This window comes from Pipra filicauda, unplaced genomic scaffold (genome assembly GCF_003945595.2).
Source record: "Pipra filicauda isolate LSUMZ 115617 unplaced genomic scaffold, ASM394559v2 scaffold113_size4260070_pilon, whole genome shotgun sequence".
Lineage (NCBI taxonomy): Eukaryota > Metazoa > Chordata > Aves > Passeriformes > Pipridae > Pipra > Pipra filicauda.
Genome location: NW_024103585.1, coordinates 2,717,252 through 2,736,796, shown reverse-complemented (window position 1 = coordinate 2,736,796; position 19,545 = coordinate 2,717,252). Strand labels below are relative to the sequence as shown.

General features: G+C 39.8%; 1 protein-coding gene across 6 annotated transcripts in view; it reads left to right on the top strand.

The window, feature by feature from the left end:
• Window positions 1–19,545, top strand: part of PTPRZ1 (protein tyrosine phosphatase receptor type Z1) — a 136,220-nt gene that overhangs the window by 56,012 nt on the left and 60,663 nt on the right. For all 6 annotated transcript variants that reach the window (XM_027720811.2, XM_027720810.2, XM_027720813.2 and 3 more), the window contains 2 exons: window positions 17,286–17,465; window positions 19,333–19,484. In XM_027720811.2, coding sequence (XP_027576612.1) covers window positions 17,286–17,465; window positions 19,333–19,484 — 332 coding nt within the window. The remainder of the gene's footprint in view (window positions 1–17,285; window positions 17,466–19,332; window positions 19,485–19,545) is intronic.

The following is a 19,545-nucleotide window of genomic DNA, read 5'->3' as shown; positions in this document are numbered from 1 at the left end:
TAACTCATAACTTTTTATGGGTTTTACCAATCACTTACTCTTCCAAAACTGGATCGCATTTTGAAATCCAAACTCGTTTGCTTTGTATAGACATTAAAAAGTATTTTGCTTTTCTTTGGACATTGCTGCAGATAATGTGAGATTAAATTAATTTCATTTTCTGTTTCTCAGTCTCAGGCCTGCAGTCATGCGTGCTTATTGCTTCTGTCTGAGGGAAAAGCTCTTTATGGTAGAGCACTGAGAGCAGGCAGTGTTTTCTTTCTTGTGCTGCTGAGCAACTCTGAGCATCTGGACTGTCAGCAGCTGGAATATTCTGATTTCACTGTAGGAGGAGCCCAAGGGTCGAGTATTCTGCATTTGTACTGCTTTTATCCTGCTCTGTATTAGTGGGCACTGTGGACTAGCAGAGCCTGTTGTTCCATCAAGCCTCCTGCAGTCCTGCGGGACCAATGCAGATACACAGCATCACCCATTAACCCAACTAATGGCTTCTAGTGAATGCTTTGTATTTGTTCTAGCATTCACATTTTATGTTAATGTGATAATATGAGAAATCAGTTTTGCCAACGTGCTGTCTCAGAACACCTCCACAGCTTACTTCAGCAGCACAGTGCATCACTGATGCTCACGCATTCATCGTTGGTGAATCACTTTCCCTCGTGTCACACTCTTTTGCTTTCTGTCTAGCTGATATGTTCTTTATAATATTCCCAGAGATGACTGCACTGTGGTGTATGATGAATCTGTGCCCCTATGAGGATAATGTTAGGTTTCTTTTATGTGTCATAATGATAGTGCATAATGGAGCCAGAACCTATGCCTGGAGATGGAATAGTTACAAGCAAAACTAACCCAACAATAGGAAATCTAGAAAAAACAATTTTAATAGCTCTTTAAAGTGTCAGGCTTGCACCTGCATATCCTCAGAAACTTTTTGTGTGTGTTCTTTAAAACACAAACTACTTTCTATTTGCTGAGCAGCCCAGAGCAGTAACACGACTCTATAAGTTTTGTGCATGCTTTTATAATAAACTGACACATTATAGGAGTGAATTTAGGCAGATGCTCTTTCAACGTAAGATACATTAATATACACATTTAAGACCTGATTCTAGCTAAGCAGTCCCTTGTGGTTACTGGGAACTGAAGACACTGCAATTTACAGGCCTATGCACTTGGTTAATTTAAAGACAGAGGTACAGTCAGGAAAAAAATGTCTCTGTCACTTCAAACATCTTTCTTCTTTCCTTTGACATATTTCTATAACCCATGAAGTGGCTATTCTAGTTGTCAGGAATCACCGGAGGTTTTTTTGGCAGCAGAGCACGGAAGTGCTGGCGTATATGAGTAGCAAGGCTGTCTGTCTCTGCATAAGGGCATTATGTTCATCAGGCTCAAGTATCATTTGTCTTTTTTATTTTCAAATTAAGCATCCACTGCTATTAATTAGTTAAAGTGAAATGAAATACACAGTCAAACAATACTTTTCCATTAAAAATTTCCAGTATGTACAGGGATGAGAACCATAAAAATTATAAAGCAGAGGATGGAAATTCTCCATCCTAAATGGCCATTTAAGTAGCACATCTGGAGAAAGGCAACTGCCAAATTTTTAGCAATCAGCAGTAGCATTAACAAGGGAACCATTGTGCCATGTGTATTGGGAATGTTTATTTTAAGCAACTAAGAGTTGTTCTAATACCAAATTAAATTATGTACCAAATTAAAGGTAAGATCATGATTTACAGTCTTTCAATGGGCTCTACTTATTATTGAACAGTCTTGTCATACCTAATCTAAAGAGGTGAGTTTATGCAGATATACAGCTGCAGCCAAGTCAAATGGCACAGGACTGCAGAGTGGGCAAGGGCAAGGAGTAAAGCTCCCTTAGCACCCTGTGCCTGCAAGCTGAGGATTATTTGAACAATGATCAAGTGTTCTCAGAGGACATGTTTTAATTAAATTCTGCTCAGCTAAGAAGTTGGACAAGGACACAATATTGTCAACAAAAATCCCTCCCTGATGTGACACTGAATGCCAGCATCATGAGACCCCCTCAGTGTCCCTCAGTATTTTGCTTTGGTGGACTGGCAATAATATTACAGGTTGACAGTGCAGAAGCTGGCAAGAACAGAGCTCTTCAGGCTGTGCTTACTGACATTGATTTTCCAACCTGTGGAGTAGTATGCACAACTCATCTCATAAATGAGAGGGGGTGCCCGGGATGGCCATGCAGAACACTCGTAATGCATCAGGAGCTCTTAGCCCTGTTAAAGTTTATGTAGCTCTGGTGAAGAGATATTCTTTCTGATTTGACTTCGCAAGTCGTCTCAGTTTGAAGAGACTGGAATGTTTGTTAAAGAGGATGAGTTATGAGACAGACCAAACTCCTCTCTCTCAGCAATTGTAAATTCAAAAATTAAAGGGCTTTAATCGAGGAAGTGTGGAAGAAAAGAAGAAATAACAACCCTTTATTAAAAGATATATGTATATTGGCAAGAACAGTAACAGAACATAAAACCAACTAAACAACAGTCCTGTACCCAGAAGTTCCCTTCAAACAAAAGAAAAAGTCAGAATACTTCTCTGTCTTCAGTGCAGTTCCAATCACGGTCGGCAGGGGGCGCTGTTGGGTCGCTGAAGGTGCAGGGCCTGCAGTTCTCTGTGGTGGCCGGCAGGGGGCGCTGTTGGGCTCTGGAGGTCACCACGCGGGAAGGGGGGTCTGGGGGGTGGTCTGGGGTCACGGGAGGAGCCCAAAAGAAGATGGGGGACCCTTCCCCCAATGGAAGGAAGGGGAAAATAAAGCAGTTCACCCCCAACAGGACTCACTGTGGTTCTCAGTTGATGGCACCCCAAAAGCTCCTCCTTTTCTCCCAGCAAGCACAGAGACTCTCCGATGAAAACACAGCAGGTCCGGGCTGGAGACAAAAGACAGCTCGCAGGCAAGTTGAGGCCAGCAGTCAGGGCTGACTACAACGAGAAGCCAGAAAGACAGGCTTCCGGGCCTTCTCTCCAAATGCACTGAACACAGACCCTGTCTCAGTCCCCAGAAAGAGAACCCAGCAGTCTGACCCTCTCCCCCCAGCAGAGAGGGTGGGAGGGCAGAGCCAGCCACCCCCTCCCAAAACTCCTCCCCTCTCCCCCCAGCCTCTGATGGGCCATCAGCAAGGAATGTGGCCTGGCTAGCTAGTTCTTTTGTAAGGCTAATTAACTCCCTTCCCCCTTTCCATTCAAACTCCATGGGGGGGCAGGGGAAAGAAAAGTTGTCCTGAATTTCTAATCTATAACACAAGTCCAAATTATTTTTTTCTTTACAAGGGGAAATAATGGGAAAACAGTAATACTGTATATCTTTGTCAGTGATCTAGATGATGGGGCAGACTATACCCTCAGCAAGTTTCCTGATGATATAAAACTAGGAGGAGTGCTGAGGGACCTCAGCTCACTGGAGAAATGGGCTGACAGGGACCTCATGAACCCATGAGGTTAAACATGGGAAAGTGCAAAGTCCTGCACATGGGAATGAACAACCTCAGACACCAGCACATAGTGGGGGTCAACCTGCTGGAAAGCAACTTTGCAGAAAAGGAACTGGGAGTCATGGTGTACACCAAGCTGAACATGAGCCAACAATGTGTCCTTGCAGCAAAAAAAGAGGTTAATGTTTACCTAAGCTGCATTAGGAGGAGTAATGCAGCAGGCAGAGGGAGGTAATCCTTCCTCTCTACTCAGCCCTGGTGTGGGGTTGGAGTACCCCTGGAGTACACCTGGAGTACTGCTCTGGGCTCCTCAGTACAGGATTCATGGATGTATTGATGGGGCTCTGAGCAATCTGGTCTAGTGAAAGGTGTTCCAGCCCATGGCAGGGGCATTGGAACTACATGATCTTTGAGGTCGCTTCCAACCCAAGCCATTCTGATTCTATGATTCTGTGATTCTGTGATTAGAGAGAGTCCAGTGAAGATGACAGGCACAAAGTGAAACACAGGAGGTTCCCTCCTGTGAGGGAGGCTGAGCAATGGCTCAGGTTGCCCAGAGAAGTTGTGGAGTGTCCATGCTTGGAGATATTCAAAAGTCATCTGGACATGGTCCTGGGCAACTGGCTGTAGATGACCTAGTTTGAGCAGAGGGGTTATATAAATGAGCCCCAGAGGTCCATTCCACCCTCAACCATTCTGTGGTTCTGAGATTCTAGTAAGAGTCTCACACAAAAAAAGGATCATGACCAAACTGGAGAAATTAGGAAATACAAGAACATGGCAAGCTAAGAGGTGACAAGGGTGTGAGTCTCAATAGAAGTTTGCAATGGCAAATCTCCGCAGAATAAGAGTTTCAAAGACAACCATGAGTCAAGGAACTGTTTATCAGAACTGGAGTGTGACAAGATATTAGCAGAAGTACAGGCAATATAGAAAAAGAAATCTTTTTCAACAGATCTCCTGTGACTCACAGTCACAGACTGGCAGTATTTTCTGGGAAGTCAAAAACATCTTTTCTTTGCAGAAACAATTCCATGGAAACTCCACTCACTGAGTCTTCTAGATTTGATTTTACCCTACAGGGAGGTAGGCTATACTGGAAACAAGAGATTCTGGGTATTATTCCAAGATAAAGCTCATTCTCAAGAACTGAAAAGTTGTTGTTGCCTACAGCAGAGTGAAATTATCTTTAAAGACTTCATAATTATATATGCAAGAATCTGTCTCTTCGTTTTCTCAGACACTTTCACTTACACAGTTCTTTTGCCTTGCTTTCACACCCCTGAGCTCCCACCCTTTTCTAATGTAATACATTACTATTTTAAAATTGATGCAGAAGAATCATATAATTAATCTACAGGGTTTTTTGATGAATGCCTCAGACTGAAATCTTTGTGTAAATGTCATGCAAGTTGTTCAAGAGTGAGACTAACTTTTTCCTGTCTTCAAAACCATACCAAGAGATAGAGATTTAGTACTTGGGCCTTAGTATGCCTTGCCTGCAGGATATGCCTTAGCTAGAAACTCAGGCTTGTATCTGCTCTTTAACATTCATAATCTTTTGCCACACTTTCCACCCCAATTTTAATCAATGCATACATTAGTCATTCACATCCTGATTAGGGAGAAGTCATACACAGGTCCTCAAAGAATCAGAGCACTAGGAGACTGATACATACACTGTGATGTAGAGTGCACATGGTAAGCACGAGAGAAGTTCTTACAGAAAAAAAAAGAGCATTTTAAAACAGTAACTGCTTGGTTTATACTTTGCATGAATTAGGTGAGGTTTCTTTTCGGATTTCCCTTATTATTTTTCATGAGTCCTGGTTTTGGCTTGGATACAGTTAATTTTCTGCTTAGTAACTGGTACAGTGTTGACTGTGTTTTGAATTTAGTATGAGAATAATGTCAATAACACACTGATGTTTCAGTTGTTGCTAAGTACGGCTTACCCTATGTCAAAGGCTTTTCAGTTTCCCATGCTCTGACAGTGAGGAGGTGCACAGTACACAAGAAGCTGTGAAGGAGCAGAGCCAGAAAGGTGACCCAAACCAGCCAAAGAGATATTCCATACCATAGAGCATCAGCCTCAGTAATACAGTGATAAGAGTTGGCTGGGAGCCACTGATTGCTGCTGGGGATCGGGGCAGCAGTCAGTGGGTGGATCGGTTGTGTTGTGCATCACTTATTTCTCTTGGGTTTTATTCCTCTCTGTCTCCTTTTCCATTATTATTATTATTAATATTATTAATATTGCTATTGTAATTTACTGTAATTTCCAATTATTGAACTGTTCATCTCTCAACTCATGAGTTTTACTCTTTTTTTAATTATCCTCCCCATCCCACTGGGATGGTGGGAGTGAGTGGCTGCGTGGTACCTGGTTGCTGGTTAGGGTTTAGTCATGACAGTGTGCAGTCTGAGCTTCATGTTTGAGAATGCAGGAATTAGACGTCATTGTTTGATGCAGACTTAGGCCAATAGAGGATTTTTTACTTTGGTCACAAGACAAAACTTTTCCACAATGAGAATAATCAGGCATTGGAATAATCTGGGAAGTGGTAGAATCCCCATCATGGACATTTTTAAGATTCAGCTGGACAGGGTACTGGGCCACCTTTTCTGGACTGTGCTTTTGGTAAGAAAGGTTGGATCAGATGATCATTGAGGCCTCTTGCAACCTGGTATTTTGTGGTTCTATGATTCAATAGTCATGGAACTATGTCAGAAAACTCTTAATGCATGCTGTGCTACTTGTTGCCAAAAGCCATATTACATACACTAGATATTGTGCTGGAATAGCAAGTTTAAAACGACTAGAAATTGATTATGTTTGTCAATTTATAACAATTGTTTGCTCTAATTGCTTTAATAATAGAGGAGTTTGATTTGCTACAGAAATATGATCTATTTATATGAACAAACTAATGATACACAAGGGTTTTGTGGCCATCAGTACATTCTGTGACCAGAATAGCTGACTGTGCATATGGATCTAATTCAAATGAGAACCAAAACACCAGAGAAATACTGTAGAATAATTAGACTATGATTTAGGGGTTATGTGTGCCAGTTGGAGCTACATGAGGAATAATCTAAGGTGCAAATTTGAAAATCTTATTTTGCAGAAAGTTGCTGTGTAGACTTCTCAAGTGCACAAAGGTTTAGCATGTCCCATTGTAATAATGCTGATGGTAAGGAATGTATATTTTCTTTTAAGTTCACAATTCAAGGTTTGGCACCTACGTTAGGCACATAAATAGCACAAGAGGGAGTTATTTCCTTCAGAATCCACCAATTTGCGGAAAGGTGCCTGTCTCAGCACTTTTGTGTTATCCCTGCTGAATGCTCCAGCTGCTGCTCTACAAAATCAGCCTTCCCTCTCCTTATCTTCTTGTGGACCAGTGATGCTTGAATTTTTAGCCTCACCATGTCACAGCACTGGCAGGGTGAGTGAAGAGGACTTGTTCTCCTTCCCTTTTAAATATTCTCAGACCTTTTCGTGGGAAATGCAAAATATGGATGATGAATAATTTTCTTTTGGCTGAGGAAGGTACTCAACTCATCTTGTGCCAAATACACTGTCTGGCTGTAGCTACTGGAATATTGTATTAAAATGGGCATCACTTTGAATGGTCTTGCAGGGCAGGAGTCGCTGCTGCAGGGCTTTGCTTTCATCTTGATGCTGTTGGCTGCATGGTCTGAGGGTCACTAGGTGCATACCAGCTGGGTCTGTGCCTTGGAAGATCGTGGCAAGGGATGACAATTCTTTGAATCCAAAATGGGCTTTGATTTTGGTTCCTCAGCTTAGGCAAACTGACAGTGCCTTAGGGCACAGGAAGTAATAGAATATTTAGGGAGCTTTTGGTGAAAATTTTGGTGTCTATCTATTGTGCAATTCTGTGTATTAGCCATGGATTTTAAAAAAAAAGTATTAAGCCATTAAAGAGTTTAGTGAATTTAAATTTAATATTGATATGAAAACTTTCCACTATGAACTTCTGTCTCAGAAGTAGTAGGTTAGGTGAGAATTTCTCTTTGTTTTTCAATACAAGCAGTGCAATGAAGTCTTCATTTCAGAAAATATGAAGTAAAAAGCTGTGCTTCTAAGAGCAGTAAGACATTTTAGGCAAGTTTTGTCAAAAGACTAGAAAAGGTACAAGAACTTAACAGCTGATTGAGATAGATGTAAGAACACAGTTGCTGAGAGATGCATGAATTGTGTGCTTCTGTTGCAGTTGGTCATTTCAGTTTTCACTGTCTATGTAGGTAAATGCTGTTAATGGCAGTGAGTTCCCAATCTGAGGTGAGTTACACCTACTGCTCAATAGCTTTTAGCTATGCACTCATGAGAATAACTACTCAGCACTGAAAGTGATTTTGAGAGTTCTTAATACTGAAAGATTTTAAAAGCTAGTTAGGCCTTTTTATACATTTTCAAAGGAAAAACAGAGATGTGCACAACTTGTTTATGCAAAAAATACTTAGGAGAGATATCTACTGTGTAATTTACGTAATGCTGTTATCACATCAAGGTTGGTTAAAACATCGCTCGGTGGAAGAGTTGCTAAAGAGTGTTTTTGAGGATATGATAATCTCAAAAAATCTAATCGGATAATAGTGTTATTTAAACTTAACATGGAATTTTATTAGAGGAAGAGTCGTGTACATCCACTGACATTGCTATGGCATTTCTGAAAGTGTCTGTTACAAAGTTGGAAATGTAATGGTAATGCTGAAATTATGAAATTAGTCCAAATAAAATAGTGCCATTAGTGAGGGAAGGTCTGTGGAATTCTAGGAGGGGTTTAGTTTTTAACATTTTTTCAAGGATTTTCTTTTATTTTAGGGAGGTAAAGGAAGGAGAATTTAAGTCTTTGCTATTGTTGTCAAAATCCTTGCTAAAGGGCCATTTTATGAACTAGAATTGTCTTTCTAAAGTGAAAAATAAAGTGTGCTAAGAAATTGTGTAGATAAGCACACATACAACTATGGGTCTGTGTAAAAAAAACATATGGCTCAATGTAATACTGTATAACAAATTCCTGCCCATCACCTTCTCTTATCCTTACCATTTTGCAAACATAATATGTATTGAAATTCTCATAGAAATACACAAAATACAAAATCCTGCTAAAATATGCTGAAAAGTAATCCAAATTTCCTGTGGTATTATATTCTTCCGGAGATATATAGGAGCCTCATTTTGTAAAAATTGAAACTCTGCGAAAATGAGAACCTAGGGATCAAAAAAGCAGAATTACCGGTACATCCTTTTGGACATTAGGATAGTTTATCTGCTGGGAACTAGTGGGACCAACTGGCCAGTGATGTGATTCAGTAGTCTTATATCCTTATATTTGTCTTACTTTGGTTTATATCTGTCTAGTCCTTGCTTTTAAAGATCTTTATGTTATTCTTTACAGTTGAAAGAAATGCCTTTTTGCTATTCAGAGTTAAATACCAACCTTTTTCATATCTTTTTGTGTGACTTTTTCTAGTTCCACTAGTGTTGTTCAATAGCGATTTTGTGTATTTGCAGCCAATCTGATCCAAAGCCCAGAGAATGTAGTCATGATTTGTTTATATAATTCAGCAGGCTTTGGATCAGAACTTATGGCTGTGGCTTTTATGAAATGTATTATTCTTTTAGATAGGCTAGTGCTGACAGAAGTTGTTTTCCTAGGTGTTAGCAGCACAGTAATGCATGTGTTTGATAACAAAAAAAAGTGCCCCTGTGCTGTGCCCCCACAGGACTTCTCAAGGAACTAAACAAACTGTTCATTAACATTCATTGGTCCAGGAGGGAGGGAAGGATGGAGGTCATACCGCAATAGAAGAGAAAAGGAAACCCTATTGATTTGCTCAGTGAAAACCAATATTGTTAGATCTGTTGAGAAGATTATATGCTCTCTTTTAAAATATATCATTGCATTTTGTTTCTCTAATGAGTGCCTCATTCTGTCACCCAAGATAATTTCTAAAATACAACAGAGTCTACTTTGTAGTAATGAAGAGTGAAAAGTGAAGACTGACATAGTGCCATAGTGCAAATCATTAGATTTAGATGGTGAACTGTACTCTGGCAAAAATGAAGTTTCTTGCTGCTGAAGATGAATTTCATTTTGCTCATCTTCTGGAACTGCATCAACTATCACTTAGCAGACAGCTGCTAAATGCTGCACTTGTAGCAGATTATAACTTCCTCTTCTTTTGCTTCAGCTGAGAGTCCTTTAAAGTGCATTTTTTGGTCAGTTTAAAATTGGTGCTAGCTTTGAATCTACAAAATTTTTGTACTGTGTGTGTGTTTCAAATGCAGCCATTCCATTTGTGATAAAATGGTAGTTACATGATATGGGGCAGAGCGAGATACGACCAAAAGCTTCATTTACACCCCTGTTCACCAACAGAAAGACGATATACATCTGTGCAGTAGTCATAAGTTTAGGAGTAAGCTTTACTTCCAGGAGGCACAACTGAACTGTTCATGGGAGTGCACCATGTTAAAAAAATGTTGCTTTTATGTTGCAAATCAAGGGTGGCTTTAGGTGACAAAGCTTCTGACTATCCTGTTTTATTCTTCCTTCCTTCCTTGCTAGCAGCATGTGAAACAGCGGAAGAACAGGTAGGGAATCCTCTTCTTGTGGGAGACCGAACAAGCCTTTGACATTGCCATGATACACTGGCAACTAATTAAAAAGTGCAACTACACAGTATATGAAATGAAACCATAGGCCATGTTCCTTGGTGCTAGCCAAAAGGCATTCATTGCTTATTTCTTTGCCTAAAAGTGAGTCAGTTCTATAAATTCCAGTTCTACTTTTGGCTCTGGTTAGTCATAATCTTGGAATTATCTTTGCCACTCAACAGTGTTGTATTCAATTTCACTATCTATTAAGTATTACTAAAGGTAAAGGAAATAATCGCTGCAATCTGAATTGCTTGGAGCAAGGTTAGAAATACTCAGGGCTTCCAATTAAGGCTTCATATATTGTCAAGAATGAAATAAAGCAGGAGGAAGAATGTGTTTCTTTTTACTGGACATATTTTCATTTGGCACCGTACCAAATTTCTTTCCTTAATACTTAGTTGAAAAAAAGTATAACTTAGATCTTAACACTACAGTAATTGTAAAAAATTACATGGGAAGTTTTCATTATATATCACTACATGATTCTTTAGCTGCAATTATATGCAAATTCAGGAGCAATGAAATGAGAATAACAGAAAAGAGGTACCTTAAAAGGTTGGTAGAGTTTCTCCCATAATCCTTCTTCTGGTCTAAACAGCCACGAAAAAGCAAAAAAATTTTCTCAGTTGCTTTCTGACTATTTTATTGATCCATGTCTCAGTGACTGTAGATGTGAAGAAAGCATAAAAAGTTTATGTTCAAAAAATAAGCAAGCAGAAGATGAAAGAAAGAGCCATAGTCTGAAGATACAGAATGTTTCATCAGAATTTTCCTGACACATTTTCTGTGATAGATTTTAGTAAGAGGTAAGTGGTCCAGCAAATTTTAAATGAAGAACAGAGAAGATTAACATAATAGGGTTCAGCTGAAGACAGGTTAGTGCTGTGACATCTTTCAGGGTATTCTCAGAAAGAGTCCATATTTGTGTGCAAATAGACACGATACAAGGAATAAAGTCTAGGTATGCTGATACTTAGATACCAAAATGACAAGTCACTAAATGGAATAATAGATTAGATGTTTTGGCTTACCTGAATGCATCCGGTTGCAAAGCAATTAAGTGCTGTTAAATGTTTTTGTAGGGGACAACCATTTACTCTGTGGGCTGACTCTCTTTAACCGAACCAGTACAATTTAATTTTTGAACACTTGACCTACACATTGGCAAGAAATCCATTCTTGGAAAACCTGCAAGCAGTTAAATCACTGAGACCGTCATAGTAAGTGACTAAACCCAAACCTGGAAGCCAAAATTCCTTCTCTCTAGATATGACTCTTTTCAGACAAGTAATTTCATCCATTAAATTCAGGGATTTTCCAATCTGAAGAATTTTTACAAACTTTATGAGACTGATCACAATCAGGCTGTGAGGATAGTTGGGACTTTTGGAGGGGAAAAGCACAAACCCAAAAATCCTTACAGTGAAGATCAAGCAAGATAAAGCAGACATGTTGTCTTCTACTCAATAATATGCAAAATTTAAGCCATCCATTTTTTTATGACCATAATGTTTCCCTAGAATGCAATGGTATGCCATAGCCTTGGGAGTACGAGGTACAGTAAGATTCACAAGATTTATATTGGCAGAATTTCTCTTTTTGGGCCAGTGGTGCACTTACCCAGATTGAGAATTGAAATCATTCTTCTGCACTGTGCAACTTTTGGTAATGAGCTAAATGCAGTAGTTATTAATGGTATGAAACATCCTGAGATTCGCTGATCTCCGTCTCCTCTGTTCATACAGTTTGGATGCGCTGTCTAAATAATGACACAGAAATGAAGAGGGAAGGAAAGAATGATCTCTGTAGTTTGATGTTTGGAGAGGTATGGATTTGGCATCTAAATTTAAATTTCGTCCCCTTATAAGTACCCCCATCTTTTCATGACCTTATTTCTAATTTCCCATACCTTAGATAAAATGTGTTTGCTTAAAAAAAGATTGGAACCACTTAACACTTCAAAGTGATGAGTCAACAACATTTTTGGTAAGGACAATCCATTATTAACAGTCCATACAGAGGGGTTATCTTTAATATCCTATATGTATCCAATCTATATTTATAAAAGTAATTTTAACATCATGAAAAAAAAAGCTGATGAAAAATGGAGAGGAAGAAATTAAGTGGAGGTAAAGAATCCATCTCTCCTTTCTGCTGCCTTTCATCTATAACATAAACCCTAGGGTTCACAGCCATTTAAATTATTAAAGGTCTTCCCTGAGCATCGTTTTCTCCAGACTAAACAGCCTCAGCCTCAGCTCCCTCAGCTACTCCTCATAACACTCGTGTTCCAGATTCTTCACCAACTTTGTTGCCCTTCTCTGGACGCACTCCAGTTAACTCGATGTCTTTTCTCTAGTGAGGACCAAAGTGAAGGCCAAAAGGAGAACTGGATACTCATTGTAGGGGTGGGATCATTGGGACTAAGGTTAAGGAGCAGAGTTAGGTATGAACATTTCCTACAAAGAAAGGGTAGGAAAATTTTCTTTAGGCATTCTGCCCTCGGCAAGAGTGGCAAAGGTTATAACTCCTTCATTAACTTGTAATCTGCTGTGTTTGGGTTTATTTTCCTTCTTTGTGAATTGTTGGTTACTTCTTCAGAGCTGACAGCTTTGACAAACATTGCTTCCTCTGTGCACTCTTCAAGATATATTGTGCACATTTTTATTCTCCTCAGATTTCCAAAGCACGGTTTGGGGGAATTCATTTTCAAAACTCAGTTTCGACAATATTTTTCAAAATGGTTGGCACAGCTTTGATTTATGATTTCCATCATAACACCTATAGTAAAACAATCTGTTCTTGTTTAAAAACATTCAGTTCTTTTGCTTTTATTTTGGCTTTCAGCAAGTTATGTAAACTGCAGCAGTTTCACCACCTGCTACCTACACCAGATGCATTTATGTAAACATTTTAGTTCGGATCAGGAGTGGACTTTTAAAGCAAATCTCCTGTCTACACCCCACTTGCCAAGCTTTGATTCACAAGGTAGAGTTGTCTCACAGTGTGTGACGTGGGTCCATCTTAACTGGTACTAAACAGGAGATGTAGTGCAGGAGAGTACCTTTTACCCTTCAGCAGCTGATGGGCTTTCAGCCCACGGGACCAGACAGAGCTAGTCTGAGGTAAAAACCTTCTGAAAAACATATGGTATGGACATCTGGTCCTCAACCTCAACTGTTTCGCTCTATAAATCTACTCATATTGTTCAGCACTATTTGCTAATATAGACACAACCAGTATCGGCTCCAACACTTGCAGAATTCATACCTAAATATATATTTTGCTGCTCAAATGTAATTTGGATTATCATTACCAGACTCCAGTTCTCCATTCCTTCTCAGACTCCATTCCTTATGATATTCCCCATAATGTGTTCCTGTACCAGACCAGAGCCTGCCATTGATTCCCTGTACATTTTAATCCATAGTTTTTTATCCATGCTAGGGCTTCACACTGTCTTCTGTGTTGAGCAAAGATTCCTATTGTTATCACTAGCTTCATGCTAGGAATTTATTTATTACACATTGAGCCACAGGTAATAAATATCAAGTTGAAGAACTTGAAGTTCTACATACAAAACCACAAAATACAAAACTAGGAAGTTGGAAGGAGATTATAGTTTCTCTAATTTTAATTTATTTGTTTTTATTGAACTTGATAGTGGAAAGTAGGGAACGTAAAGATTAGTAGGGAAGATAGTAGGGAATTTAAAGAGAAGATGCAAAAATGGCATAATGGCATTCAACAAAAGAAGCATGGAAGAAAGTACCCAAAAGCACACTAGCAGGAGAGAGAAAAGAGTAGTGTTTTCAGTCAGTTCTAATGTCAATGGTGGAAAGAGCAGAATAAGGGAAATGCATCTTGGAAAACAATTTGTGATGATGTTCTGAAGGAGAGACTGCAGGTGGGCAATGGGATTGGGTATGTCAGTGGAAAGAGAATGGAGATTTCCACTGCCTTGGGGCAACAGCAGGAGTCTTGAGAAGTCTTCAGCTGTGGCAAAAGGAGCAAAAGAAATAGAGCATGGAGCAGGGACTGCAGCCTAACTCCAGGGGATGGCCATTGGCAGCCAGCTTGGCACAAATTGGCAGAAACTTGCCAGGCAGGGCTCTAAAGACTTTGCTGCAACTTGGAAAGTCACTGAGCTGTCTGAAAGCAGACCTGGTGTAGTGGGTTTCCATGGCTCGGTTTTGGTGGGGGGTGGGGCCCTACAGGGATGGCTTCTGTTAGAAGCTGATAGAAGCTTCCCCTGTTCCATGGAGCCAAAGCCAGCTGGGTCCAGGATGGACTTCCTGCCACTGGCCAAGGCCAAGACAATCAGGAGTGATAGTAACACCTCTCTGATAACATATTTAAGAACAGAAATTTGTTACGCAGAAAAAATTCCAGCCAGGGAAGAGCAGAGTGAGAACACAGGAATAAGAACGTAGACACCAAGGTCAGTGCAGAAGGAGGGGCAGGAGATGCTCCAGGTGCCAGAGCTGAGGCCCCTGCAGCCCGTGGTGCAGACCATGGTGGAGCAGCTGTGCCCCTGCAGCCCATGGAGGAGCCCATGCTGGAGCAGGTGGATGCATGAAGGGGAGGCTGTGACCCCGTGGGAGGCCCAGGATGGAGTGGGATTGTGCTGGAGACCTGCAGCCCATGGAGAGGGAAGCCCACGCTGTAGCAGGTTTTTCCTGGGTAGGACTTGTGGCCCCTGTAGGGGACCCACGCCGGTACACGTCATTCGTGAAGGACTGCACCCCATGGAGGAATGACCCACGGGACAGCAGTTTGGGAAGAGCTGCTGCCCGAGGGATGGACTCACACGGGAGAGGTCCATCAAGGACTGTCTCCCGTGGGAGGGACCCCACAGGAGCAGGGGAAGGACTCCTCTCCCTGAGAAGCAGCAGAAACAACTGACCATAATCCCCATTTCCCATCCCCCTACACCACTGGGGGGAGGAGGGAGAACATGGAAGGAAGGAGGGGTGGGGGAAGGTGTTTTTAAGACTGTTTTATTTCTCACTCTTTGGCTTTTATCCTGTTAGTAATAAATATAAGTACTATCCCCACTTTGAGTCTTGTTTTGCCCGTGAAGGTAATCAGTCACTGACCTCTCCCAGCTCTTATCTCTACTCATGAATTCTTAGCTGTTTTTTTTTTTCTCTCTCCTCTGTCCAGTTGCAGAGGGAGAGTGAGAGAGCAGCTTTAGTGAATACCTGGTATCTGGCCAGGGTCAACCCACTACACCTGGTAACAAGAACCTGTCTGCAGGGATGCATGGGGCAAGCTAAGAATTGTTATTTCTGTCCTTTTTGACCCTGTTCGGAAGCTTAACTATTCTAGTTTATATTTACATAAAATTGGCTTGCTTGATTTTAAAAGCCTTCAATATTTTTTATAAAATTCACTATAGAAGACCTGAGTAGATTCATCTTCAAGTATTGGTTGACTTGAGCTCAGAATTTCTTAAGGGAAGCTTTAGAGAGAGGTGAAATATTAACCACTCTTTTCTTATCAAAGTACATTAGAAGTCAGAATACTGCATTATTTTCCCAGGTGATAAATTATAACTAACAGGTAATGTCCAGGACAAGTGTGACTTGAGGAGGAGCTGCAAGCTTACTCTGTGTGCCATTCCCAATGTGCTTGCTTGGTACAGGGCGCTAATGCCCACCTGCAGGATATTCACATTCATAACCCTGTAACTTGAACTCACTTTGGATTGCTTGGCTGTTGTGCCTAACAGTTTCTTCTGATACTGTTTGCAAGTAGATGTGTTTGTCTACCATCTGACCTGCAGTAATTCTCATGCAACAAGGTGATCCTGGTAACTAGCTTGACTTGTACTTGTTGAATAATTTAGCTCAGGTTTGTTTCTGGGTAGCTGGCTATCCAGATTAGGCATTTTATATTACTGCCTATTGTCATGGTGACAGAACTAGCTGCTCTCTTCTCCACTCTCTGAATTTTCTGAGTGCAATATGCGGGCTGTCCTTGCTTGGGGTACAATATAGCAAATCTTCGCTGACAGACTTGGATGTGGCACAGTGGCCTGTATATGAGTGTTGTTTTGTTTCAACATATGTAATAGAATTCAAATATATGCACTGGATGCACTAGTATTAGCTCTTAACTACTAGCAAGTGGGAAGCTAACTGAAGCAATTACGTTTTCTTGGGTCTGTGCAATTAACTCTTGGTTTTAATTAGCCTGTTGAAGTGTTACCAGAATTCCCTGTCAGGAAAAATGTCTATATGTTTGCAAACACATAAACATACACAAAATACCGTCTTATTTATATTAGGATGCTATGTAAACAAAAGATTGTCAGAGCAGCTGCTAACACATCATACTGCTTAGTGGAGTACTTGTGCATTTCTTATGAAAAATAATCAAGTCTTTGTTGAAGGACGTGGTGCCTGTGTCCATATTGTCTGTGTTTGACCTGGTCCCAGTGAAGTGCTGTGCAGCCCCTGTGCCCTGGAGAAGGGGTCTTGCTGCAGTGCAGGACCTCCCAGCTGCTCTGCCCAGCAGCAACAAAGGGAGAAGGATAGTTGGAGTAAGAGCACACAGACCTCCCTGGGCAAAGCCAGGCCATACAACCAGGCTCTCCAGACACAACACTGCTAATCTGTTTTCTTTTTCAGGGTAAAATAACTTTACCTTTTCTCCTCTGTGTAAGGAAATTTTTTAAACATCTTGCTGGAGAGCCGACTTCATTTGGCAGAGTGAACATTAATGACATTGGCACGATTAAAAGTTATTTGGAGAGGATAGTTTTGCAGCAGTTCCCAAGTTTTTTTGAATGCTGATTTCTTTCACCTAGAAAGTTGGGTTTTCTTAATTTATGAATATTGTGTGTGGGGGTTTTGATGTTGGTTTATATTTTCCTTAGAGATTCATAGGAATGCGTATATGATGTCTAAAGTGGTCAAAGTGTGACTAACTGTCGAAGGTAGGATGCAATGGTAGGTGTGCTAAATATTGCTACAGACAAAGTCTAAAAGAAGGGCAAGTACTCTGATCTCAGATTGCAAATTGTGTTTTAACTTTACCACAGTAAAAAATATATGGATACCACTTTGAGTTTTAAATGTATTTACCTAAAATGTTTTGATTTCTAGGAGCTTTGAACCAAAAGAACTGGGGCAAGAAATATTCAACCTGTAATGGTGCCAAACAATCGCCTATTAATATAGATGAAGATCTTACCCAAGTAAATGTGAATCTGAAGAAACTTAAATTCCATGGATGGGAAAAGGAAACTCTGGAAGATACTTTCATTCGCAACACTGGCAAAACAGGTAAAAAGACAGATTTCATGTTTGGAGCTAAATGAGGTCAGAAAAGTGGACAGATGGACAACTAACCAAAGACTTGTAATGGATCATTTTCATTTCACTCTTCCTTAGCTGATGCATTCTGAACTTACCTATTAAATAAATAAACAAACAAACAAATAAATGAATAAATAAATAAATAAGAACAGTGATGACAATAGTTAAACATAACAGAAAAATCACACAAATAAAAATTATGCTCATGGACAGATGTAGCCAAAACAATCACATCTTTATTATCATCCCGTCATGGGCACTTCATAGAAACTAAACAGTAATTTGGCATTTGCTGTGAAATAATGGTAATTATTACTACATATGTAGACTCTAATGAATATGCAAAAATGATTTTTTAAAAGTATGAATAAATTACCTACCCATCTGAAAGCACTTCATGGATGAGTTGAGGTTTCAAAAAACTCAGGATGGGATTCATCTCACTTACACATAGACACATACAGTGTAGAAACTTGCATCTGAATTACTCTTGTAGACTTCTAACAGTCATAGAAGAGAATTAGGTGCTTTTATGGTCTGATTTGTCTTACCAATTTTAGAATTGTATTTTAGAAAAAAAGTGATTTATAACTATGAGTTCCTATTTCTCCCAACCATAAAAGAAGCTTATGGTGGTATTTAAATTGTCAGACAAATCTTTTTGCAACACCTTATAAATTCAGGATAGCAGTAACTAAAAACTACTTGTTAGAAATACTGTTTCTGGTTTTGGGCATAAGTGTAGAGCAAGGAATCTCTAAATAATGTTCTTCGCCTTCTACCAGTTCCAGTGAGACCCCTAGACCAGCCTGTTTAGTTTAGTTTAGTTTAGTGCAGTTTAATGCAGTTTAGTTTAGATCGTTGTTCCTAATTTCTGTTCTTGGCCCCATCTTGTTTTTCCTACATACTACTCACAAATCACTTACTTCTCTCTTGCCCTACTAGCTGAGATAAATAGTGCATTTGTCTTTTCAAGATGCCCCTGAGAAAACATTCTTTAAAGTCCTTGAAAGTGAACTGAGCTCTTCCTCATCTACAGAAATTCAGATATTATACAAGGAACTGCTAAGCTCGCTAAAATTGTCTTCAAGGTTTTGAGGAAAGTAATGTAATGAAACTGAACTCTATTAGTGGTCTTTTCAGCAAGAGGTGAAGCAATTCTCAATAGCTGGAGATGGGAAAGCCAAAATGTATGGCTTCAGTCTACTCCATGCTGCTCATTCTCTCCAGAAGACAAATGCTTAGACTCATCTACAGTTTGTGTGCAACTATGTCCAGCTGAAGACCTGTTATCATGTTTTCCTGTGGGAGACAGCTCCACAGCTAAGGGGTCTCACAGTTGGGACAGTCCTCCTAAGAACTGGATAAAATTTTCTTTTCCCATGTTGCTTCATGATTTGTATAGAGAATTGCGGTAAAAATGGCGTGCAGGTGTGTATTTTCCCTTTTGTTAAAAAAACGGGTGCTTTCAGGAAGTTATGTGTTCGGGAATTTACTTTCTTAGACAACCAGCATGGTGGTTGTCAGTTGTCTGAGCTTTTTAATGTAGTTCTGTGTCTAGTTTCAGTTAATAGGAGACCAAGTGCACTTCATTAAATGATTATTTTATGAATTTCAGCATGAAATGAAACATTTTCTCCATGATAAGAGTGAATTACCACACTTCTTACTTAGTTTAAATAACCAATTTCCTGTCAAATTACTTATGAAATACAGAGAAATATGTGTATCATATTACCTTCTAGCACCTAATACTGAAATATGAGAGTTATAGCTGCCTTGGCTGGTGTTTACCTTGACACTCCTTATTTTCTCTCTTTCTCAATTTGTTCAGTGGAAATTAATCTGACAAGTGATTATTATGTAAGTGGAGGTGGGTTAGACACCATATTCAAAGCAAGCAAGATCACTTTTCACTGGGGAAAATGCAACGCATCATCAGATGGATCAGAACATAGTTTAGAAGGACAAAAATTTCCTCTTGAGGTAAAGTACAGAATTGATTTTGATTATTTCGATGATTTGACAATCTGAAAAACTAATATTC